General features: G+C 42.1%; 2 protein-coding genes across 15 annotated transcripts in view; one reads left to right on the top strand and one right to left on the bottom strand.

The window, feature by feature from the left end:
• The window catches only part of MED12L (mediator complex subunit 12L), a 150,801-nt gene that overhangs the window by 47,653 nt on the left and 79,101 nt on the right, over positions 1-24,047 (top strand). The gene's annotated exons all lie outside the window — the stretch shown is intronic.
• On the bottom strand, positions 1,379-11,167 carry P2RY14 (purinergic receptor P2Y14). Its single transcript, XM_057421794.1, has 3 exons — positions 10,916-11,167; positions 4,821-4,911; positions 1,379-2,954 (listed from the first exon to the last, which is right to left on the bottom strand). The coding sequence occupies exons 2-3, from the start codon at positions 4,884-4,886 to the stop codon at positions 1,923-1,925; spliced, it is 1,098 nt and encodes a 365-aa protein (XP_057277777.1). The 5' UTR covers positions 4,887-4,911; positions 10,916-11,167; the 3' UTR covers positions 1,379-1,922.

The following is a 24,047-nucleotide window of genomic DNA, read 5'->3' as shown; positions in this document are numbered from 1 at the left end:
TACGTAGGCAAATACCAAGCCATGCCGTGTAAGGAGCTGAATGCTATTGCCATAAATGACGATCTCCCACAAAGCAAGAGATTCCCTTCCCCAACTGGCTGTTTCCCTTTCTTGGAGGGAAGAGCCTGCAAAGTCTCAGTTTGACAAGACTTGGGGAGCTCTGAAAGAACCATATAAATAATCTTTAATGTATTTTCTTTAAAAAGCACAACAGACAGCACCCTTCTCCTGCAGTCCCTGTGGGCTGGCTTGGGCTTAGGATCCCCCAGCCCTGTGGTCAGGTGAACCTTGGTGTTGGGTACCGGTGCTTTGTGTCTGGGGTGGGAGCACTCTTCGGCAAGCAGGAAATACATGAAGGTAAATACATTCTGCAAAGGTGTGTTTAAACCCCACAGAGCTGTCCAGTCCTTTTGCTGGAATGTAATCCAGTGTGGTGGTAGAATTCTATTACTGCAGATCGATGGTCTCAGACCAAGAGAAGTTACATACAGCCTTGGAGAAGGTTCAAACACCGTATGTTTAAAGATCTTTCACCCTGAGGGATTGTCTATTAGGACTAAAATGAAACACAGTGGCAGAAAGGTGAAGCACATATTATCTCTGTTTTCTGGTCCTGTGTCTTCTTTCTTAAATGAAATTAAAGCATTCAGCTTCCAGAGCCACAGCCTGAAAGCTTTTGTGGGTACTTTATGCACTAGTGTGTTCTCTCTGTACAGTGATAAAATCAATTAAAAAAAAAAGTAGCTGAACTGAAAAATACAGTTAAAAAAGAGATTATATGTATATAGAGAGGTTGGTGGCGCTCAGCTGTTACCTTTGTACAGAGATAAATGGTTTATCATCATGCCAAAAGCATGAGAAAATGAACAAATAATTCTTTCTGGATATAAATATACTCCAGAGTTTCTAGACAGCTGTGTGTGTGGGCTTTGAGTGTCCTTGCCTCCTCCTGCAACAACAGCAAGGGAATTACAGAAATCTCAGTCGGTTTGGTATGGACATTTTTGGTGTATGCTGTGTTATTTCAGGAAAGTCCTTAGGAATATGGTACAGTGTAACAGTATTTAGTTTATAGGAGGCTTCTCTTTAAACACTTGCTCATATTCAATATCACATTTTATAGAAATGCTTTGACATTTAGTGCCCAAGGGTGACAATCAGTCATGTTTTATTTTTAATTTTACAGAAAGTTTTCCTTAAAACAACCTATATATAAACCTATACGTATACATCTACTTTAATTTTTCCAATGGTTTTTCAGGCTTTGTGCAGATCTTTGAGGATTTGATGTGTATTTTTTTTACTTCCCCCTGCTTTTTTCCCCCCAGTTGTTGGAATTAAGCCGTTCCATAAACAGCACTTTGCCTTCAACTGTTTGTTGTGACCTGGTAAATAGAGGAGAGTGCTTCCCCTCAGGGTCTCAGTCCTCTTTTATGGGCTGGTGCAGAGTCTTATGCTGACCCCCCTTGGAAGGATGCTCATTCCAGGGGGTCTCTGCCAGGTGAGATGGAGCGATCAGCTATTCCTGGGCCCTTCAGGCTGGTTTGCTGATCGTCATGTGTGTCGTACCTGGCTTCTTGAAAAACAGCCACAAAGCAGTTTGATTACTGGGTCTACTGGAGAATCCTTCCAGTGAACTGTGGCCTGGAGCTCCAGAATGTGCTTCAGTTACTCCTCTCTTTTTGTTTGAGATCCACATAGGTCATATCATACCATAATGCAGTTGTAGCATTGGCTGAAATAGCATGTAGTGAATATATTTACAACGTACAGTAATGTTTTTATACAGAGAAAAACTAGTTGGCATTTTATTTTGAAACCGTGTTTCTGTTTTCTTGCTGGTTCTTATCTGTTCAGTTTCTTTGAGACATTTGCATTCTTGAATAACTTTCTAAAACATGCATTATTTTAATGATCTGAACCTACATGATGTTTATACTATCCTGAAGTGTATTTGATCTTTTGCATTTAGAGATTTCAACCTCACTTGAAGTTTTTAGCTTGAGGTGCAGTTTTTGATACAGCTTTTCTTTGAAGGGTAGGCAGAGGAAAAAATAAATAATGGGATCAAGGCACACATTTGCAGCAGACAGTACAAGAGTAAATTCCTTTGCATAGAACAGATTTTTTTTTGACTGGCAGTTGAATTGTGAGCTAGTTTGACTTAGAGTATATGGTATTCTGCAGAGGTGATAGGGTACGAAGCAAATGACAAATACAAACATGATACTGAATATATTACGGCTGGTTTTTCTCTTGGTCACATCTGAGTTCCTTCTGAATTTTTTATAAGAGGTATATATTTTTTTTGATATAGAAGTGTAAAAAATGATTAGCAGAAGAAAAACAATCCAGAAAATTACAGTGCATATATAACTTGATGCTTTGTGCCACTGTCTGCCAAGCTCGCTTTTAAGACCTATACATTTTCTGGAATAATTTTCTTTAGTGATTTCATTAGTTAAAATCATATTTGGAAGCGATATAAGCATTAACAATAACCATATGATTATAGAGATCACCTTACTGTAGTTAACTGTGTGAACAAAGGAGGTGAATAAAGGCTTTACAATTTTGTAGTATCTGTCAAAACCAATGAGGCCAAAAAATGTTATCCCAATATACATGTTTGTGTAAAAAACAACAGCAGAGTATCTGCACACAAACATGTTGAGCTGTGGAGGTGCAATTTCTGAATCGGCAAGAATTTTGAAAGGAAATGTCAAGCTCATTAGGAGATCAGCAACAACAATGTTTTTGAGATAAACAATAAAACTCTTTTTGCTAGAAACATAGAGAAAGATCCATGCTGCCACACTGTTCAGTGACAGTCCTACTATGAAAATTAAACAGTAGACCAGGGGAATGACTGTCTTGGTTATTACTGTGCTGTGACTGCAGTTGTTTCCCAAGGAGTTTGTGCTGGTGTTGACCATCTTACAGTATCTTTGTTCCTAGAAGCAGAGAAAGATTATCTCTGTAAGAAAAGTGGTGCTATGCTTTCCATTAATTAGTGTAAGATTTCTACTCTCACTTCAAAATAAACTTGCCATACTCCTCAGAAATGACCACATTTCCACAGGGTATAATTTCCAGCAGGGATGCATAGTTTGTATTTTACAAGTGGTGCCATCTCACGTCTTGCTGATGTTTAAGGGCATGCTGCTGTTCTGAACAGAGAATCCAGTTACTTCTCCCTTTGACTTTAATACCCTGTCTTCAAGCCCTGTGCTGCCCCTTTCCTCTGTGTGTACGCCTATGCGCTGTGAACTTAGGAAGGGGACTGAGCCACAGTCGGTCTTTAGAATGAGACTCTAAATATGTCTCATTAACCCTTAAGGACCAGTATGTATTTTTAGCAGTGGTTTACCAGGAAGCATGTGAGGAAGCTTTACAGTTTACGAGGAAGCATGAATATTCCTCGTACAAGTGTGCTGTTTACAGGCATGTATACATGCCTGTGTACAGACATACAAACACAGTTTTGTTCATGATGAGTGGAAGTACATAGTGTATACCATTATTTTCTAATGTTGACTTCAAAGAAACCTGTATGTGCAGCTAGCACAGTTTGTTTTAAACTTTTAGTGGCACGACACACAGGTGTGTGCCTGTGTGTTAGCATAGCATACAAGCTACAGCTGTCCTCTCCAGTCATTCAGTTTTAAATTTTAGAGCGTCTCCAAGAAGAAATCACATCTGCTGTCTGATTTTCTTTGGCAGAATGTTTACAGGGGTGGATTATCCTCTCTGGGGAAGACAGAACAGATATAGATATAATGCTGCTGTATTTGGCAATTGACAATATAGGCAACTGGAAAATAAGTGCTACAGAGCTGGGAAAAAAAAAACCAACCACCTCTTCTTTTAGAAAATAAAGAATTTCACAATTCAGAGTCCATAGCTGATGCCTCTGTGCAGCAGATTGGAACCTGAATGTAATCTTGCAATAACTAGAAACAGGAATTTTCTTTCCAATAGGTAAAATTGTTTCTTTTGTTGTACTGTTTTTTGTATCTCTTTTGCAGACACTGTAAAGGCTTCCCATCTCAGGTGCTGTTCTGAAACTTGCATGGGTATGTAGAGCAATGGAGCAAGCATTATCTGTGATCACACTCAAGGCCTGCAGTTAATCTCTTCCTGGTAGTTCTCCTACATGAGGACCTGCCATCCCATCTTTATGTCACCAAGGCATTTGGTTTTGTTTGGTTGAGTTTTTAAAGGAAAAATATGGTGAGGAGAGCAGGTGTTATAACTACTACATGAAGGTGCATTAGAATTAGGAGGTAATAATAGGCAAGGCTTGGAGTGATATTGCTAAAACTAGAAATATGTCCCAGAAAAGCACCAATAGCAAATGGCATTTTTATTTGAGATGGTAACAGTGTGTATTTAAAAAATGTTCTCTTCTCAGTGCTGTCTGCTCTGTACATGTTCTCTTCCTCCTGTCAGGCTGTCTAGGCAGGACCCTCTCTCGGCATATGATGTGTTTAGAACTTGTTCCTGCTCTGTAGGCTTTCCTAAAGTGAAGTACCTGGAGGTGGGTCTTTCTACGCTTGGACTTAGTAGCAGATATTAAATGGCTTAGGAGGTTCATGAAGTATTTCTTGTGCTGAGGCATTGTACAACAAAGGGATATTTCAAAAGTGCATGATTACAGATGTGGACATTAAAACTTTTTAAAGTCTATTGTGTTTATGCAGCATGGAAGACACCCTGGGCATTTGATACCAGCAGATTTATCAACTAACTGTGATTGGGAAGGAGGGTAAAGTCCAAGATAGACACTAAATCTTTCAATGTCAATGACATGTCCTTACCTCTCTTGGTTTGACTGTTGTGGTGCTCTTTTTTAAGGGTTTAGAGTGCCTTCCATCCTTGGGCATAGGGCTGCTTCTTGTGCTGGAAGACCTATGTGAGAGACAGGGAAATACAGTTGTTTTATAGCATAACACAGGACAGTGTAATTCTGCAGCACTGTGGGGTTTCCATAGTGCCATGCCTGTTTAGACTGTCTGAAGATTTGTACTGCAAGCAGACATCAAAATTGGTTAAGGATTGAGTCACAGAGCAGTCATGTTCAATCTGACCATGTTCATCCTACTACGTTCATCACTGCATGGATAAGGTAGAGGCTTTTGTATCCCCCCTGCCATGCATCACATCATTTGTGTTCAGAATCAGTTTTATCTAATCTTTTTGTCACATAGTCACATGATCAGCTCTTCCTGAAAGGCCTTGTCCCTGCTGCTCTGAATAATTCACTGGAAGCAATACTGTCACCTTGCTAGCCTGTTCCCTCCGTCAGTTGTGGGTCCTGGTGTTGATCCTGTAGGAGCCGTGACAATGTGGTACCATGATGTCTAACTCCTGTGCTCTGGTAAAAAATCAGTCTAGCAGGGTCGTGACCTGCTGGCTCGTCATCACACAGATGGGTTGCATGTAGCTGGCAGAGGCATGCTTCCACTTCATAGAGGAGCTGTCCTTTCATGCTTGTTCTGGTTGCATTCCTGTTCAAGCTGCCCTTAAACCTCCATAACAAGAACATCTTCTCTCGTGAGAACTTGTAGGGCCTCCACTAGGTGATATGCAGCTATAAATGAGCATAGATACTCACCTTTTGTTCAACGTTGGGGTTTACCTGGAAACTGAGAATACTCCTTATTTGATGTTTGGCAGGGGGTTGGAACTTGATGATCTTAAGGTCCTTTCCAACTGTAACTATTCTGTGATTTTATGATTCTATGTTAATCAGTGGGTCGATTTAGAACCTTTTTGTCCAAATGCTATTTGAGGTGATGACTAGCCTTAAGGATTCTTCTTTTGTTTTCTCCAATTCTTGAAACATTGCTGTCGTTTAACTGCTGTGTAACTGCTGCTGTTTGTCCGTGTGTGTTGGAGGGCGTATATTAGCACCCAGCAATTTGTGATTTGTATGTGAGAATAGTCTTCCATACCTGAGCATCATTTCATGTTCAAATGCTCAGTCTAGTGTAAGATATATTTATTTTATGTAAGTAATATCAACTATTTGTGCAAACCCAGCGAATTTGATTCACCAAACGAGTAAGATTGATATGGTAAAATATGTCAAAGTTTTGAACTTTGTCAGTTTGCAAATCATGTTGTCTTGGCAAGATACACAAAGGAGAAGTTGTATAAGCCATTAAAAATGCTTGGTTCTTCTGTATTCAAACTCTTACGCTATCATTTGTTACCCTTCCAATATCATTAAGGCACTTCTTCACTTCTGTAACTTGGCTGTCAAATTTCAAAGTTCACAGCTGCTTTACTGAACATAAGAATAATATTTACAAGATTCTTTTTTTTTTCCTTACCCCCACTGTAAAGAAGGTTGTGTAGAACTGAGTGCTTATTTTAGCTATTTATCGAAGTTAATACACCTGCTTGACGAATAAATATGCAGTGCAATTACTGGGTCAGGAGTTGTTGACGTCGGTCATTGTCCCCAGAAATCTTTTCTGAACTGGAAGCTGGAGTTTATCAGGGAAGATCACACCAAAGGTTGTGTCTGATGTTTGAAGAAATCTAGAGAAAGAGGAAGTGCCCTACACAAACCACAGCAATTGCGAATTGTGTTGAGTTGTGCTGAAAGAATAATTCTTTTTTATTTTATTTTATTATTTTTTTTTTAGATTTTCTGTCTAATGTGGTTGACATATTGGTAGTGGTTTGAATTTGCAGTCCCGGCAGTGCTGGTATAATCCAGCTGGAAAGCAGCCCCCAGTTTGGATGCATGTACCTGGCCACCATGGAGCAAGCTGCCTCCCCACTGTCTGGAGCTGAGTAGAGTGTGTGCCCAGACACCAGCTGGAAACCAACAGGGCAGGATGCACTGGGGCTCTCTGGGGCTTGAAAGGATGGGCAGGCTCTCGTGTTCATTAGGAACTGGACCAGCAGAGGGAAACATAAGCAGGGCCTGCAAGCTGTGAGGTGCCAGAGGTGGAATCCTGCATCTCCATTTCAGCATTGCTCCCTGAAGGTGTTCAATGGGCTGCTGGGGGTCAGAGCTGGCAGGGCCAGGTAGGGACTGTCCCAAGGAAAGTCCTCTGCCCCTGGCTGGTTCTCAGCAGTATGTGCTCAGGGCTGCGCCTCCACTAAGGCACTGACCTGGCAGCTGGTGCGGGGATGGTGTGGGGCAGAGATGTTCTGGGGTCATGGCTGAAATTGCTGGTCTCTTTTGGAAGGCATTTTTTGCAGTTGACTGTGGAGATTTGTTGGTACGTTTGATCTGCAAGTTTGCCAAGAGACTAAAATTTTGTTATTTTTCTGTTCTTGTTATAACATTTGTCATAAGGCAATGTCTGGATTTTAATACTTTAGAGAATAAAAGTATGCAAAATAGAGTGTACTGTTTTAGCCCTTCAAAATGGTGTATTGGGTGGTAATTCTTGTTTGTTATAGATGCATAGAATATAGGATGAATAGTTGAATGACAGAAAAAATAGCATTCCTGTCACAAGAGGTAGTAAGTGAGTAACTGTGAGATAGCACTGTACATGATGGCACTCAGTGCACGTTTCCTCTGGTGTGGCTCAATAAATGTGGCAGTAATTTCTGGAGGGTCTCGGTTACTTGCTGCTGTGCCTTCCAGCCCTTGATTTCCCACATTTGGTGTGAGAGGACAGAGGGCTGGGTGAGCCATATTTCTACTCAGACTGCTCCTCAGGGTGCTGATGAGAATAGCATCCCCTGCAAGAGTGGTTGAGAAAGGCCGTGTGTCCTGTGAAGGTTGCTAGTTCTGTGCCCCTATGAGTAACAGTGGCTTCTGGCAAGCCTTGGCGGCAGTACGGGTATGTCCTGTCTGCAGCTATGGTTAGTAGATGGAAGAACAGAAGTGTGAACAACTCTTAACATCTTAACAGTACTTTTGATCCAAAATGGCAAATTCAGGATATTCTAGCAGGGATGTCGCTGTCAGTGATAGAGGGAGGTATTTTTTTCATGCTGTGCTGTTTTATTTACAAACTTCTAACTTCCTGAATGTGGGGTGGATCAAACCAAAAACTGGACTCGGACATCTTCCAACTCAGAATGCTGTCCTTTACAGCTTTCTTAACATCCTGTGCCGGTCCTGATGGTACTTTTGGGGTTTGTGAACTAACTGCTTTGCGTACTGTGCTTTTTTCCTCCTGTGTGCATCTCATCCCCAAGCCTTACACAGTCACCCCTTCTGCCAGTATCCCCACATAGCATCACTAATGCCTGTGTAGGGACTGCAGCCCCTCGATTGAGCTGGCAGATGAGGACCCTGTGTCATCCGTCAGGGTGGCAGCACCCTGGCCATCACTGCATTAACCCACCTGCAGCCCTTTGCTTTGCACTGGGCAGCAGCGTGTCCTAGACTGGATTGTGTATTCTTCCTCATCTCTTAACTGAAGGGAGCAGCTGACTTGTGCATTTTGGCATAAATTGGATGTATTATCTAACCTTTGCAATGTTACCTTAACAAAAAAACATGAAATAAAGCTGTAACATCTCTTTGTTGGGGCTGTTATTTGTCCCTGGCTGGCTGTATTCTTTTGGTTGGCTTTGTAGTTCTTGGATGGGGGTGTGAAGATTTGAATGTCTTTGTATAACACAGCCAGTAGTCATAAATAACTATGAATTAATGATTGTAACTGTGTTTCTCGTTCCTTATATTTGCAAAAACCACTCCGAAGCTTGTAAATTCAATGCATTACAAGCATTTCCTGCCAGTGACTGGGCTGAGAGGAATCCATCCCATCAACACCTTTCAGAAGTATGCCATATTGTGGTAAAAATCTTGACTTCTTCACAGTTGTGAATGAATTATCATTTTGTTGTACACAACACATCCATTTTTAAACCTGCTGCAGATCTGAGTCCTGAGTTTCTGTTCTCCTTGCTCCCATCCTTCCTTCCTCTCCTACCCATCTGCTCAACCTTTAAAAAGAGAAATAAATGTTGCAAGTGGACATCAGGTGACCCAGCAACCAGGAAAATGAACATTTCTGTCCTCAGGTTAGACCAAAACAGTGCAGGGCACTGCCCTGGCAGGAGGCAGGGACACAGGTGAATTTGGCAAGTGATGTGACATGGGGTCATGCCAGAGCCCTGTCACCCCACGCCTTTGCTGGGACTTGCTGGAGTGTGGTCTGGCTGCGTCAACAGCCACGCTTTTAGTGTGTCACCCTCCTGCATGGTGCTTCTGCTGCCTTCACTAAATAAAAGACTTACTGCCGTTGACTTGGCAGGTGAACGGGCCACATAAGGTGACACCACAGTGTTTAGCATTGGCAGTGTTGTGTGTACAACATTAGCATTGGCAGCATTTTGTAACAGATTTTCCTGACCAAAGGTATGATCAGTTAGACCATACGTGATGTTTTCTTGGCATGTACGATTAATTTCTGGTATTCTGAAGGACAAAGCAAGTGAGGAGAGCCAACAGGTATCAAGAGCAGCTGTAGATTAGATTGTTTATTTCTTGTTACAGTAGCAGGTTCTTTGGAGGGCTGTGCAAGTTCCTTTGGTTGCAGCATGAGGACACCTCAAGGGCAAAATTTTATTTCTGTCTTGTGAAACCCATCAGTAATTGTTTAATTTCTTTTTACTGTCCGGAAGTCCCTATGCTACTTTAGAAATTTGAAATCTAACAGCCTAATTTTCCTGATAAATTAAAATTATTTTTTTTTTTTTTTGTTCTGGTTTTCAGACAAGGGTCTAAATTATTCTGACCCAACAACCTTTTAGCATTAAAAGATAAGAGTGTGTGATGTATTTGTGCAAACCTTGGTATTAACACTGAAACTTAAGCAATGCTTTGAGCTGTTTGCATGTAGATTTTCAGCTCTAACGCAAATATTCTTTTTTTTTCCTTCCTCCCCACACCCAGATCCTTCCTATCTTCCATTAGTTGTAGTATCTTAATTAGGGTGTGGTGGACATAACAGGAAAAGTTAGGACCAGGGTATTAGGAATGATCAGTTCAAAATTTGATATTAAAGAATTAAACAGACTAGCTTTTAGAAGAAGCTGTCGTGTCAAATTTGGAATTATTCCATTAGGAGTATGTATTGTGGTTTAACCCCGGCCAGCAACTGAGTCCGATGCGGCCACTCACTCCCTCCCTCCCTCCCTCCCAGTAGAATGGGGGAGAGGATCAGAAAGGTAAAATTGAGAAAACACGGAGGTGAAGGTAAGAACAGTTTAATAAATACAATAAAATAGTAATAAAAAGGAAAATAACAAGAGAGAGAAATAAAACCTAAGGAAAAAAAGTGATACAAATGAAACCAATTCCTCACTGCCTGCTGACCAATGCCTAGCCATTCCCAAGCAGCAGCCCCCAGTCAGCTTTCCCCTCCGTTCACATGCTGAGCATGACGCCATGGGGTCTGGAATATCCTTGTAGCCCGTTGTGGTCAGCTTTCCCAGGTCCCCTCCTGGCTTCTCGTGCCCCCCAGCCTCCTCATTGGCAGGGCAGCATGAGAAGCTGGAAAGCCCTTGACTTGGAGTTAGCACCACTCAGCAGCAACTGAAACATCGGTCTTATGAACATCATTCTCATCCTAAATCCAAAACACCGGCACTCTACCAGGTGCTAGGAAGAAAATTAATTCTGTCCCAGCTGAAACCAGGACAGTATGTCAGTAAAGCATTTTAATGAATAGTATTTTTACTGTCCTAAAAATGAGTATTTAAAAGAAGTAAAGTCTGGCTCAAGTGAAGAAATTGTCCCCTTTGATACTCTATTTTAATAGTAACATAGTAATATTATTACTAATAGTAATATTTGATTTTTAATTCTATTTTCTGATGTTTTACACTGTTTTATATAGTTATGTTTCTTCAGCAGTAAATTAAACCAAACGTAGTTGCTTTAGAAAAGTATCTTTTGCCACGATATACAGTACAGAGCAATCCTTACCTTCAGGTCAGCAGCCCTTTGGTGACACAGCTTGAGACAGTTCCGTGTGTCAGCTGAACAGGTGTGGGAGTTTGCCTTGGTTTTCTGTATTTATTTGTAGTTATGATTGCTCATTTGTGTTCCAAGTAATCTGTTTGTGGTTTGCATAACGCATGGGTGATTTCCTGTTCACCCTATTTGTACCGTAGTTTAAAAAAATAATTATAGTGCTAGTTACTAAAAAATTAAAGCAAATCTTTGAGAGCGTTGGTAATTTACTAAAAAATTAAAGCAAATCTTTGAGAGCATTGTTAATGTACAGAAGCATGTAATTGAAAGGCAGAGTCTTTCACCTGGAAAGAAGTATAAAATTGCATGTGGGGTCTGTCTTCAGCTATGAAGCAGATTTACAGAATAAGCCCTTTACAAGACCTTGTAATATAAACAACTGTAAAAACTGTGTAAGCTGCAGGCAGTTCTCTTACTCACTGGCTGGAGCGCAGTGTTCTGTCTCTTCTGCATTATCCATTGGCAGCTCCCTTACAGCTGGACGGGCTTTAGCTCTTTAAGCAAATGCCTCGCAATATTATCTTCATTATCTGCCTTGGTAGCGATTGTGGGTCGGAGCGTGCTGTCTGTCTGCAGGCAGAAGTCTGAAGAGCTGGGGAGTTGTGCCTTGCTGCGTGGCCAAATGTGGTTGAGATCTCCAGGGCTGCAGATGGCCAGTGCTATTTTTGTGTACTTAGACGTAGTTCCATGAAATTCAGTGTTGAAATGGTTTCAAGAAGGACACATTTGTGCAGTTGGCAAAGCACTAAGCGATTTTAATTTGGGGGCTGGTGTTTTCTTTTCTTAAACTGTTCCCAGGCCTGGCCGTGACCTTTCTTGTGAAGCTTACTGCCTGGAGAGCAGCGGCCTTTGTTAATGGGAGAGTTGTGCATTGGAGTGCATGGGCTTATGCTGGGGTTGCTCAGGGCATACTCAAAGGCTAAGATGGATTCTTGAGATCTGGGAGGAATCTTTTGTGTATGTCTTTCTCCTTTTTATTCTTCTTCTTTTATTAATTTTTTTTTTCTTTAGCCTTAATCCCTTGTCTGTCTTCCTGCTTTCCTGTTGTTCCCATATATTTACTGGGAGGCTTTCAAATAAAGCACATGGTAATGGAAAAGCTATGAAGGTGAGAAAGTAGTATGTTCTGAGAGAGATCTGAGGTTTGGGGAGATAAACTGAGGTTTATATGTTTGTTTAAAAAAAAGTGAAATATGTAAGTTGTATACGTTAGTATTGTTAAACATTTAGTACATGACTTGAGCTTAACTTTATAGAGCATACCCAATCCCTCTGTTAAATAAACAATTCCCTTGTGGACTTTCCTTCTGTGAGTGTTTATCACCTTACAAGAAGGGCCCAAAGGCATGGACAAATGAATGTACCTTCTGCTAATGCATTGCTGCTACGTACATCCTTTACTTAGAGCCAGTGTGTGTTCACTGTAGTGAGCTGTAGTCCCTTCCTTCCCCCAAATTTCATTGAATATTTCTCTGTGACATAAGGGGGTATCTTCAGATACAAAACTGTCTTTACATTATGGTGAGTACTCTCACCCTTCTTTTATTTCTGAGACTCCCAGGTCAAAGCCATAATGGTCAATTATTGCTTTTGGTTTTGTTTGTTTGGATGTTTGTTTCATTGACAGTTTTTATAACTGCCTTGTATTCTGTTTCCACAGCAGTATCTGAGCTGGGAATCAGAATCTGAGCAGGTGCTGTGATGTGAAAGTTTGGTTTCAGTTACTTTCTTGTGTGTCAGAGGCTAGGGCATGCTCTGGTCCCCTCTCAGCTGCCTGACGCTGGGCTCTGTCCTCTTAGGGCAGTCTCCTTGAGCTGTGGCAGCTCCTGTGGGGATCATGCCAGTGGGTAACAGCCTGCTTCCCTAGCACTGCTTCTGTGGGCCCTATTGCACTACATCTTCCCCGTGGGCTGGTGGGCTGTAATTTTAGGATTCATGTCCCATGGACTTTGTGTCACACCTCTTACCATCAGGCTTCAGTTTCAAGCAAGTTGAAGGAAATCCATCTGCCCTAAAGAGTCATAGCCCTTTGTGTGTCTCAGGAGAAGAGAGGGCTAACTTTGTAACAGGAAGAAGTGGTGAGTACCTGAGGTTGCGGGTTTTAACCCTCCTCCTGATAGTCAGCCACCCTTAGAGGAGCACTTGCATGTCTCTCTACCCTTTTCCCCATCCTGCACCCATGTCATGTGTGTAACTGTTTCAGCACGCCTACCCAGTGTGGCTGGCCCCGCTTCATCCCTTGTGCCAGCTGCTTCCTTATATGTGCACACACATATGCATGCCCAGTGTCCTTATATGCCTAGGCCCCACTCAAATCGTTTCCCCTCTCTTACTGGAAGGCTTGATGGGACCATCCTCCTGCTTTGCTCTGATGCCCAGCGTGGTAGCACAGGCTGGGAGCAGCTGGGAGGAGCTGTGTTGCTTCGAGCACTTTGCCAGACTGGGGGGATTCTGCTGGGGATGGTGGGGGGCCATTGCTGTGACATGTTCTCCTACCAGGAGGTTCAGGCAGGGGGCCCTGGAGAAGCCTGCTGCTTTTCCTGTTTGCCATAGGGTGTTATTTTAACTGAAGCATGTTTTGGGAAAATATGGTTTCTGTTTCCATTCTCATTCTCATTCCGAATGTGGAAATGGGCTAGAGAGGAGTCATGCCTGTGAGCTGGGAGCGCAGTTTTACACTGTGAGACATGAGTTGGTGGCAGCACAAGCTATTTCTTCTCTACAGCGGGGCTGCGGTCCTGTGGTGGCAGACCCAGGCCTTGTGCAGGGTGGGAGATAGCCCAGGTTCTCGGCTGTGTGATGGGAGCACAGCTCTGTGGGGGAAGCGTGTCCATTCCCAGCCTGTGTTCAGGCAGGTGTCTAGCTCTGCTCCCACTGGGGCACAGTGCCATCATCTCTTTGAGAGTCCACTGCCACAAGACAAGGGTCAGGGGCTGCCTGAGCCATGAAGCCTATTCCCTGGGAAGCTTCGCTGGAGTTTGCTGCTCTGGGACAAGCCTCCTCGCTCTGCAGCACAGCCAAGGGCAGCCCTGCCCTGCTGGCCTCTCCTCTGGCAGACCTGCTGCAGCTGAGCAAGGATCAGGCAGGACAATGCACAAGGCTTTTCAGGTGCTCTCTGGAAGGCTCGCAGTCCGCCACTTTGTCATCTCTTTCTGTCCATCCTGTTGTCATTTTTTGAAGCAAGGACAAGAGGAATGGGTCAGATAAGGCTTTGGCTGATCACAAGCGCTTTGTTTGTAATTCAGTCTAAAAAAACCCCCCCTTTTGTTGCTTCTTTTTTTTTTGTTTGCTTGTTGTTGGTTTTTTGTTTTCTCCTCTCTCCAGAAACAGCAGCAGAAGTCTTGGCCTTTTGGGACCAAGGTCAATTTCCAGAGTGTGTCCCATGACAAACTTTTTCCAATGACTTCCTCATCTAAGCCTAATATTAAAATAAGCAATGTTCTGTTTGCGTCTGGATGAAATCCTTGCAGAAGAGGAAGAAAAGTGCAGTCTGCCAAGACAAGTGTTTTTGGTAGAGAAACACATAATGGAAAAGAGGAACTTCTTGGCAAAGCAAAATTACCCACCAGCCTCTATCAGATCTCTCCCTCCTGAGGCCAGTTCTCACTTCATGCGCAGCACCACAGAGTGTTGGAGGCCAAGCAAAATGGAAAACTTGAACAGTGAGGAAATAGCTTAAACATTCAAAAGTTGTCCTGTTGTTTGAAGTGATTGAGCAAAAGAACTGAATGACCTTTTTTGCTGATTCATCAGAAAATCGACTTGAGCCTGAAGCTAACAGTTTGGATCAGACTACCAGCCTTTGTGTGACAGTCTTTCCTCCGGGCTAATATGGCAGACTTGTCACTGAAAGACTGGGCTCTGGTAGAGTAAAATGCCACACAATAAAACTTAAGATTCTTGTTTGAAGACAGCAACTCAAAGGAAACTGGCAGTGGAGTGCAGAGCACAGCTCAGGCTGGTAGCCAGCTTCCCCAGGTGCCGGTCAGCTTTAATTATCAGTGCAGAATGGGGAGCTTTTTTGACTTCTCCACAGCCTCCCTGCCTGACCATTCTCCAAGGGCACCAGTACGCAGGTTACAGTAGCAGAAGGAGAGTTTTTACCCTGTCTCTGCTTGAAAAGAAGCCGAGGAGGTGGTTACAAAGCAGATGGAAGACAACATCAGGATTTTCAAGGGAGGCTGCGAATCTGTTATGGCAACAGGCCTGTTGCAAAGCGTCAAAGGTGTTGTGCTGCAGCAGTCCCTGCTGCTGTGTTTATGCTGTTTTTGTTGTGTAGGCAGATGGGGAGGAAGTTGTCTGGTATTTTATTTCTACCCCCCCATTTTTTTTTATTTTCCAGTTTCCCCAAACCACCCGTGTGCTTGAGGTGAATGTGCACCGTGCTGGACCTGAAGGTAATGATGTGGTATGGAAGTGGGACTTCTGCTGGAAGAATTGCTTGGTTTTCTGGAGATGGATCTTACACTTAACACATCCAGGGCTCATTAACGTTACTTGTACATGCATGAGAACAGAAGTCTTTTCTGCCACATCTATGTAACCAGTGTTAACACACTGTTAAAGCGTGTCAGGTTTACTGCAGATGTGCTCAGGTCATGCCAGGAGATGCAGATACATGGAACTCTGTCATGACTCTGGGTACAGAAAGCATGAGCTACAAGTAGCTCTTCTTTACAAGGCAGAGCAGTTATCTTCTGTTTTTTTCTGAAGTATAATGTTCCTTCCTGGGCTGGTTAACTGATTACAGTCCAGTCATAAGCCTCCATCCCTGAATGATTTAACAATTTGATATATTTAGATCTATAAAGTAGACTTCTCCTAGCTAAATAAAGTGGATGTGAGCACAGGCAAGTGATCAGGAGTGCTTACGCTTACCTAACAGTACTCCTGCCTCAGGGAAGGCAGGAGTCAGACTGACCATTCCATCCCACCACAGGTGAGCTCCCTGGTTCTGCAGAGCAGAGACTACCCTTTCCTCTGCCAGGTCCCATCTTGGGAGTGGTTTTCTGTGCAGTCTCACTGCTCTGGTTAGAGGGAGAAATCCATCGTGCTTATGTTTTAATTCAAATATGAGAGATTAGCTTGGATGTCTCTGGGATGCCACTGGGGAATGACCACTCCTCAAAGTAATAACTGTTAGGAACCAGGCACGTTTGAGTTCTCTACATAGTTGTGTATTGTCTTTCCTTTGTCTGGCATGTGTTGTACTCTTCCAAGAAAGGTATTTCTTTATGGAGAAACCACTTGATTTTATGTATGGTAGACTGTTAGTCTCTGGCACTGTAGCAGGTAGAAGTGTAGTTACATGTGAAATCCCTGCAGCTGTATCAAGACCAGGCTCTGGGAACTGCTTGAAAGATTTGCCACGTGCTAAAGCAGTAAGTCTTACACAGCTGTCATCTCTGGTTATGCATGTTATCATCAGTCACAAGGTGTTCATTTGTCAGTGATACAGAACTTATGTTTTAGAGACTTCTGGCTCTTATTGAAAGCACGTGGCCAGGTGTGACTATAGTACACACTGACGCTGGAGCAGGTAGAGCTGAAGCAGAGAGCTGGAGTTGATCTCCAGTATGAGGCAAGTTGTAGGACAGTTTTGATTGCATGCTTGGGTTTTCATTGCATGGTTATTGTTTCCTATGTGAAAGGCTAAATTTGAATTGAGAATCTGACTTGAAAAATTCCAGCTTGCTTAAAGAGGATTCACAGCGCTTTCTAAATGCTTGGTTCCATTCCTTGGGTCTCATACCTGGTCATGGGTTGTTCTTGTGCAGCCTAGAAGCGGGGCTTTGATGTTTTAAGTAGATATATAATTTTGAATTGTAGTTGTGTGGATAGCCTTTCCTATCCCTCCCCCTGCTGCTGCCCTAAATCCCTGCCATCCAAAAGAAAAAACGGAGAATGCTTTGAAATGGAAAGGGAAGCATCTTGTTCTTGTCAGCCTTGATAATGTTAAGAGAAAGCTGTCTGGTGTAATATGCATTTGGCAGGGCTGGCTGTTGCTTCTCAGCTGAGTGTAATGATACAATGAACAACACACGCATTGCAAGTTACTGCTGCCTGTTCTTATTTTGCAATGTTGTATAGTGGAGTTCTGGAAGGGAGCACTTCTGGGGCTGATACTGGGTGAGTGAATGTTTAACAAACTGTGGTTTTGTACTGACTTTGTTTCTCTGAAGAAAAACAATTCCAGTACCATGTTTATGACTACTGTAGACTATTACATGAATCATTTATACTGAGTAACTCAGAATAACACTGTAAGCAGGTTGACACTGCAATTGATTTCCACCGATTGCATTAATGGGGGTCCGGTTTGCTTTCGGAAGGCTGACTGGCTTCCTAGCAACATAGTGAAGAGCCCAGTACTCCAATGAACATTGCATGCGTGTTCTTTGTGTGGGCAGGCATCATGTTAATCCTTAGTCACTGTTCCTGGTCCCATGACTTTTCAGAACAATACCCACTGAAATTTCATGAGGTATTTTTAGAACAATTTTTATTTGGCTCCACTTACGTAACGTAATTGCATCCCCAGAGTGAGAGTATGGGAAGGTTGTTAAATGCAGCCAGCCTTTGAATGAAATCTTGCCTTCATTCTTTCTCGAGGGGAAGTTTCTTTAGGTTGAATTCAAAAGTTGCCATTTCATTTTTTGCAAAGCCAAGGCTGATTTTCTGTGCTTTGTAAAACATTTCTGATGATTTGAACCCACAATATTTAAAAATAAATGTAGATGGGCAGTGTGACCCTGCTGCTCTGGCCTGCAGTTTAATGCTGTAACTCACTGACTTTGCTGCCCAGCAGGTATAAATATAAGCATGTTTAGCTTTAATAGTGAGAAAAGAACACAATCTTGTATGTGTTTGATTTCTTTTTGAGGTAAAGGAAGCAAAGCTCAACCCTCAAAATGCACCTTTTCATGTTAACTGTTCAAAGCTGCCCAGTGGCTTTTGAGAGCCATCCTTTCTTCAGTCTGGTTAGTGACATTTCCTTTCTCCCTCTCACTTTGCTTTCACCTGTTGTGTTATTTTTCCGTTTTGTTTATTATTTGGGGCTTCTGGTCACTATCACTGTACTTGAAATACAATACAATACAAACTAAACAAAACACTTTATGTGTTGTGAAGTTTGTTACTTAATTTGAGCAGACTGTTTCCACTGATAGGTTATAGCAGACTATTGCCAGCGGAGTTTATCAAAAGGCTACATGTGAGAGTAATTTTACATAGCTGTAAACCAGCTATACATGTTTAATATGCTCACATGCTCTTTTTGTCCAGAACCTAGTTTTTTTATTATTTAAAACTCGATCATATTTTAATAGAAACATAAAATTTCTGAACTAACTCAAACCAATTTACTAGTTACTGCAAAAATATGTTTTTATGGTGGTCAAGAGTCATTGATTAGGAAGAAAATAAAAGGAAGGCAGACAGAGTGGTGCCCACTCCAGTGGTAAAGCACTCGCTAGTTATAGGCATCCAGATACAAGGCTGGGTTAAGATGATGCTTTCCCGTTTAGCTGACCCTAGGGAAAGGATGTACCTGCTGCTTCTGTTCTGTGGATCTAGCTGGAGGGTTGTGCCAGCAGTCGTCCTTGGCCTTACTCCCATGCAGAGAAACTGCAGGGGGCTCTGGCTGGAGCAGTTTTTGAGCAATAGCAGAACATCACTTGCTAGGGGACCAGAAGTGAAGTGCCACTGGTCTTCCTCTCTGAAGATCATGAGTAGCCATTGTATATTGGAAAAGGAAGTCAGTTCTAGGAAGGCAAAAGTCATCTTGAACACCAGTTGAGGTGCTAAAATATGTGTAGGATGTGGTTTCTCCCTGTAAAGTTGTTCAGGTTTCATGATGCAGCAGAGAGTTCAAGCTTCTTAGCCATTAGTGTGAAATTATTTAAAAAATTGTGATATGCTGAAAAGCAACAGAACCCAGGGGAGAGCAACTTTGGGGATAACTTTTTCATACTTTATATTTTGAAATTACATCAAATGGCCAAATGGCACGGCTGTACTTTTTGTTTGAAATGTCATTCTTAGTTCTATTTTAACAATTCAAATTAAATTTTAACTAAGTGCATTAGCCAAAGTGCTGCCTTTAGTAAAAGATTGAAGTGTGCAGCTCTCCATGAAGTCTTTGTGAAGTCCAGAAGAAGGAGAAATGCAGTGTTTTCAAGTGTAAGCTGCCATTCTGTGATGGATTAAATGTTGCAGCACAGATAATTTTTTGCGTGCTTCAGAGAGAAGTAAGCAGTTTTCAAGGGCAGAGGATTAAGAGCCCTTGAAGGGGGGGTAGGATGTCCCAGCTTTGTGTACAGTTTCACCCCATTGGAATGACTGTAGACAGCAGGACAAACTAAAGGGTTGCTTTGTTATGCAAACACGGATATTTTTCCAAAATGCCAGCCAAATCTGATATTTAGGGATCTAAAGATTCAGCTGCTATTCCCAAAGGGTTAGAAAGCAAGCAGTGAGTGTGATTGCCGAAGACCCCTGCTGTATATGGCATACTTCTGGTGATTCAGACTAATAACATATTTTACCTTTAGCTATACAAGTTGTCATCTTCTCCCCAAATCCAAAATTCCTCTGCTGGTCTAATTGTCATTTTATGAAGAAAATAAATTTAACTTTTTTTCTGAGCTCAGTGCCTATGAAAGGAAGCCCTTTTTATGGTCCTGCTGATGGACTTCTGTGTCAGAAATGGAGAATATGTATTCAGAGACAGGAGAAAACTGGCGATGCATCAGAGCATGGCTGGTGACTGAAAGAGCTGGTGGTGACAATTTGGTTCTTCATATGTCTGAGGACAGAAGTGCAAGTTGGGGTGGAAGCTCTGAAGCCTTTGCGAACAGGAATGGGAACGACAGGTAGAGACTTGTTTTTTATTAAATGAAGGATCTTACCCCACCAAACCATTGCCATAGATAAGCAATATCTGTCACTACTGGTCTTACAGATCTGTGCCCCATTCTCAAAACCTTCTAATGAAGTAGTCAGTGCTTCCAACCCCACTAAATGTGAAAACACATAGATTGTATTGTATCTGTAGCCAAGCTCTAAGCTGGAAAAAGCAGGATGAACAAGATAAATATCTTTCTAGACTAATCCTACTAGAAGTCATGCTAATTGCAAAAGTATTGCTGAACTGCTGGATTTTGGTTTTTACCCTGTTGAAGGTGCTGGCAAATACTTCCTGCCTGGTTTTGTTTTGCTGATGAGTAAATGCCTATGGATCGTTGTTGAACAGCCTTCTGAGGCCTTACAAGGATCTGTCTGAAACTGAGTCATTGGGTCTCTGACTGCATTGTGATGGCAGCGCTGTTTCTCACAACACAACTGTTTTGTCTTGAGGGTAGCACAGGGTCCAGTCGGGATAGCTGAGGTATGGGGCTGACGCACGCTTGAATAAGCCCAGTCGCAGTTGTGCTAGTTACGCAATTACGATTGCTTAATTCATGAGATTCTGGTCTGCATCAATACAGAGACACATTTTTAGAACTTTTGGGGTTTTGGTTTCCTTTTTTAAGATCCTTAGGAAGCAGCACTGGTGCAAAGCTACAGTAAAGGTTATTGCTAGAGGAATCTCAAAAGTAAAGAGCATAATATACACAGTGGCAAAAATCTTGCACAGGTAGTGGTCTGGAGCTGTCTGTAAGTACATGTTCAAATAACATTTCTTCCACAATAACCTGATGGCACAGAGAGTTCTGGCTGGGCTGCTTAATTACAAAGTAGTGCAGGGCTTCCTCAGTGAAGAAAAATTGCAAGTGTGGATGAACTGTGTGCTCTTTGCAGGCTTGAGTCTGATCGGCTGCTATGCCACTGCCTAGAAAACCATGTTTTACATATTGCACCATATGAAAAATGGAAGTCTCAGACTGCGCAGCCAGAATTTCTGTACACTTCTGTCCTGATGTGGTTCTCTGAAATGGCAATGGTAGGTCAGGGCTGGAGACTTCCTGTGCACTTCCTTGTATCTTTTTCTTTCAAGAAGGACCAAAATGCTGTATCAAATCCAGACAAATATAGTTATTGGTATTTGAAGACTAGGATATTATTTTATAATTCATTTTTAGCCTGGGAAAATATTTCACAAACAGCATCTTCAAAGGACTATTGTATATGTAAGTGAGTGTACAAACCAGTGATAAAGGATTATCACAGATACATCCTGTCAAGATAAAGTAAACTTCTTTTGGGGGTGATTTTACAGTGCTGCGTGCATCCAAGTCATCAGGCTTCAGAGCAGAGGCTCATCTGGCTGACCTGTGTGCTGGGAGCGCACAGCTGCGTCTTTCTTTCCCAGAGCGGGGTTTCGTGTGGATGCCTCGCTGTTCCCTTGTGTGACTGTGTTTTCCAGAAACTACTGGCTGATTTATCTACTTGGTCCCCTGGAAGGGGTATCTTTAGGCCATTCTTTGAAGGGCGTTGCCCCAGTGCACTTGCTTTGAGTAATAGATTTTTTTTTTCTTTTTTGGTATAAAATTCTTAATAGGAAACAGCGGTACTTTCTCCTAGGAGGAAATCTGATGTAAATGTAGCCTTTAGTTAAAAAATAAATGGATAGTGAGAAAGCATAGTATGTGTGCGTCCACATCCTGTAGGGAGAGTGTGTAACATGCTAGAAGACATGTAGGTGGCGAATCCTGTGCACCTCTCCGTTGTATCCCGGCTTAGGGACAAACAGTGGGGTTTCCATGGAAGTAACTCCTTGGGCTTTGCTGGAGTTGAGTAGGAAGCTCACCATCCACCTGGAAGAAGGTTATGATTCTGAGAGGGGTTTGAGGTCTCTTGCTCTGCACATCTATAATGAATCCTATAGCATGTGCCATATGTAGAAATGAGAGACTTTTTACAAAGGCAAGAAGTTACAGGACGAGGAGGAATGGCTTTAAACTGGAAGAGGGGAGATTTAGATTAGATATTAGGAAAAAAATGGTGAGAATGGTGAGACACTGGCACAGGTTACCCAGAGAAGCTGTGGCTTCCCCATCCCTGGCAGTGTTCAAAGCCAGGTTGGATGGAACTTTGAGCAACTTGTTCTAGTGGAAGGTGTCCCTACTCATGGCAGGGGGGTTGGAACTGGATGGTCTTTAAGGTCTCTTCCAAACCAAACCTTTCTGTGATTCTACTCTGCTATACTATATATTTAAAATATTGTCTAGTAGTCAAGATAGTTTTGGTTAATCTTAGGAGGTGTGTGCTTATTCTATGATCTGCTTCTGATAGGACTTGGCTCAGTGAAGCGTGTGGGACACAAAGTCAGTTGTCTGTTGTTTATGGTGAGGAGGTGCTGGAGCATAGAAAATAGAAGAAGCTGAAAAATAGAAAATAATGCAAATAGAAAATAGTAATTTGCATAAATAGATAATAGAAAAACCTGGTTGAAACCAGACGTGAGGGAGACTGGTGGAAACTCATAGCCTGGCTGTGGTCAAGCAGCCTTACATCCAGCAGGCTCATGAGCATTAGTTCCAGTGGTGCCAGTGGTGACAGTTTCTGAGCAGTAGTGGGCAACGAAGATGGGAAAAGCCATCTTCATCTGTAGCACAGTTGTTCTGCCAATAGCCTCTCCACTAGTAATGGGCATGTCTGTAGTTCCACCTGATAAGGGATACAGCTGACTGTGTAATCCAGTTTCTCTCTCTCCAAGCAGATGTAAAACCTGTTGTAATGTGTCTATGTCCCTTCTTGCAAGACAGAAGATGCTTTTGCTTGCATAAAGATAGGCTTTATAGTGCACAGAAAAATTCAGCGCAAAAGGTTAATACTGGAGAAGGCTACAAGAAAGTAAATATATGATGGTGCCGTCTATGTTGCACACTAAGCACATTGTGGAACATGGGGTAGCACGAGCCACCAGCTTAGCCTCATGGCGAGGTAATGTGCATGTGGAGGGGAGGGAACCAAGTGGGAGGGGGCAGCCTTATAAATAAAGGATCTTGCTATTGGAAGATTTTGTGTAGCAGTCTCCCTTAGTGGAAAAGACAAGCTGTGTGTACCTGCCTGTTCCTGTAGCTGTGTGAGTGTTGCGAAGGTGTTAGGAGGGGAATAGCTGCAAAGCAGAGACCAGCGGTGGTGGTGTAGTATGAATTTAACACAGCAATTATCGAGCACAATTTTGCGAGCCAGAAACCATTTTGTGATTTACCATTACTTGCATTGTAAAAGCACTCAGTCTTGGTTTTCTTTAACCATATAAGACCTGAAGAAGAGAGCCTTTGGTTATTAATGTCTGTGTGTACATAACTGATCTTCCAGCCCTAAAAATTACCATTTCACAAAACCAACCCAGGATGCTGCTTCATCTAATTTGGTTCTTATGAGAATTTACACTGTGCAACCCAGTGCCAAAAGTGGTTCTCAGTGTGGTTTTGTATATATATGGTTTGTGCATAGACCCTTAAGAGTACAAAATGGCAAATTTTATTCCGGAACTAGACTTTATGTGAACACGGTTTTCCACAGAGATGATTAAAAATAGGATTCATTCTGTGGTATTTTAGCCATTTAAAATACTTTTATATAAAGTAGGATAAATATCCAAAATATTCCATCTTCCTGTCCAGAAGCTATCTCCCCTGAACAATGTAAGTAGTTTCATAATGCTTGTATTAATCCAAATACATAATTAAATATTACAATACATACATGTCAACCTTTTCATCATGCATAAAACAGCATCTAAAGTGAAGCTGTTTAAAAAAACAAAACAAACAAACCTGTGTTCCAGCAGAAAACATCATCAAAGGTGTTCTCATGCAGGATTTTATCATGTTATTTCAGTGCTGCATTTCCAGGATTTTCTTTTCAAACCTTTTTGTGTGTGTGTGTGTGTATTAAATGGAAAATCCTTGTTTGAATGAGGCACTTGATGATGGGTTGTTGCCATCTTCTGTTTGTTCAATTGCACTGCGTTGCATAAGATGCATGTAAAAATTGATTGCTCCAAACACCTGTCAGTTTCTTGCAATCTGCATTTTTAAGTTGTCTGTTTATTTTTTGTAAGGGCAGCTTTTACTCTGGGCAAACCTGATTTAATCCCTGGTGAAGTACAGGACAAAATTATTCACATAAA

This window comes from Pezoporus wallicus, unplaced genomic scaffold (genome assembly GCF_028554395.1).
Source record: "Pezoporus wallicus isolate ANWC-B61680 ecotype Strahan unplaced genomic scaffold, APGP_CSIRO_Pwel_v1 scaffold_7402, whole genome shotgun sequence".
NCBI lineage: Eukaryota > Metazoa > Chordata > Aves > Psittaciformes > Psittacidae > Pezoporus > Pezoporus wallicus.
Note: the sequence above shows the minus strand (reverse complement) of the source record. Positions and strands in the feature narration are given on the sequence as shown.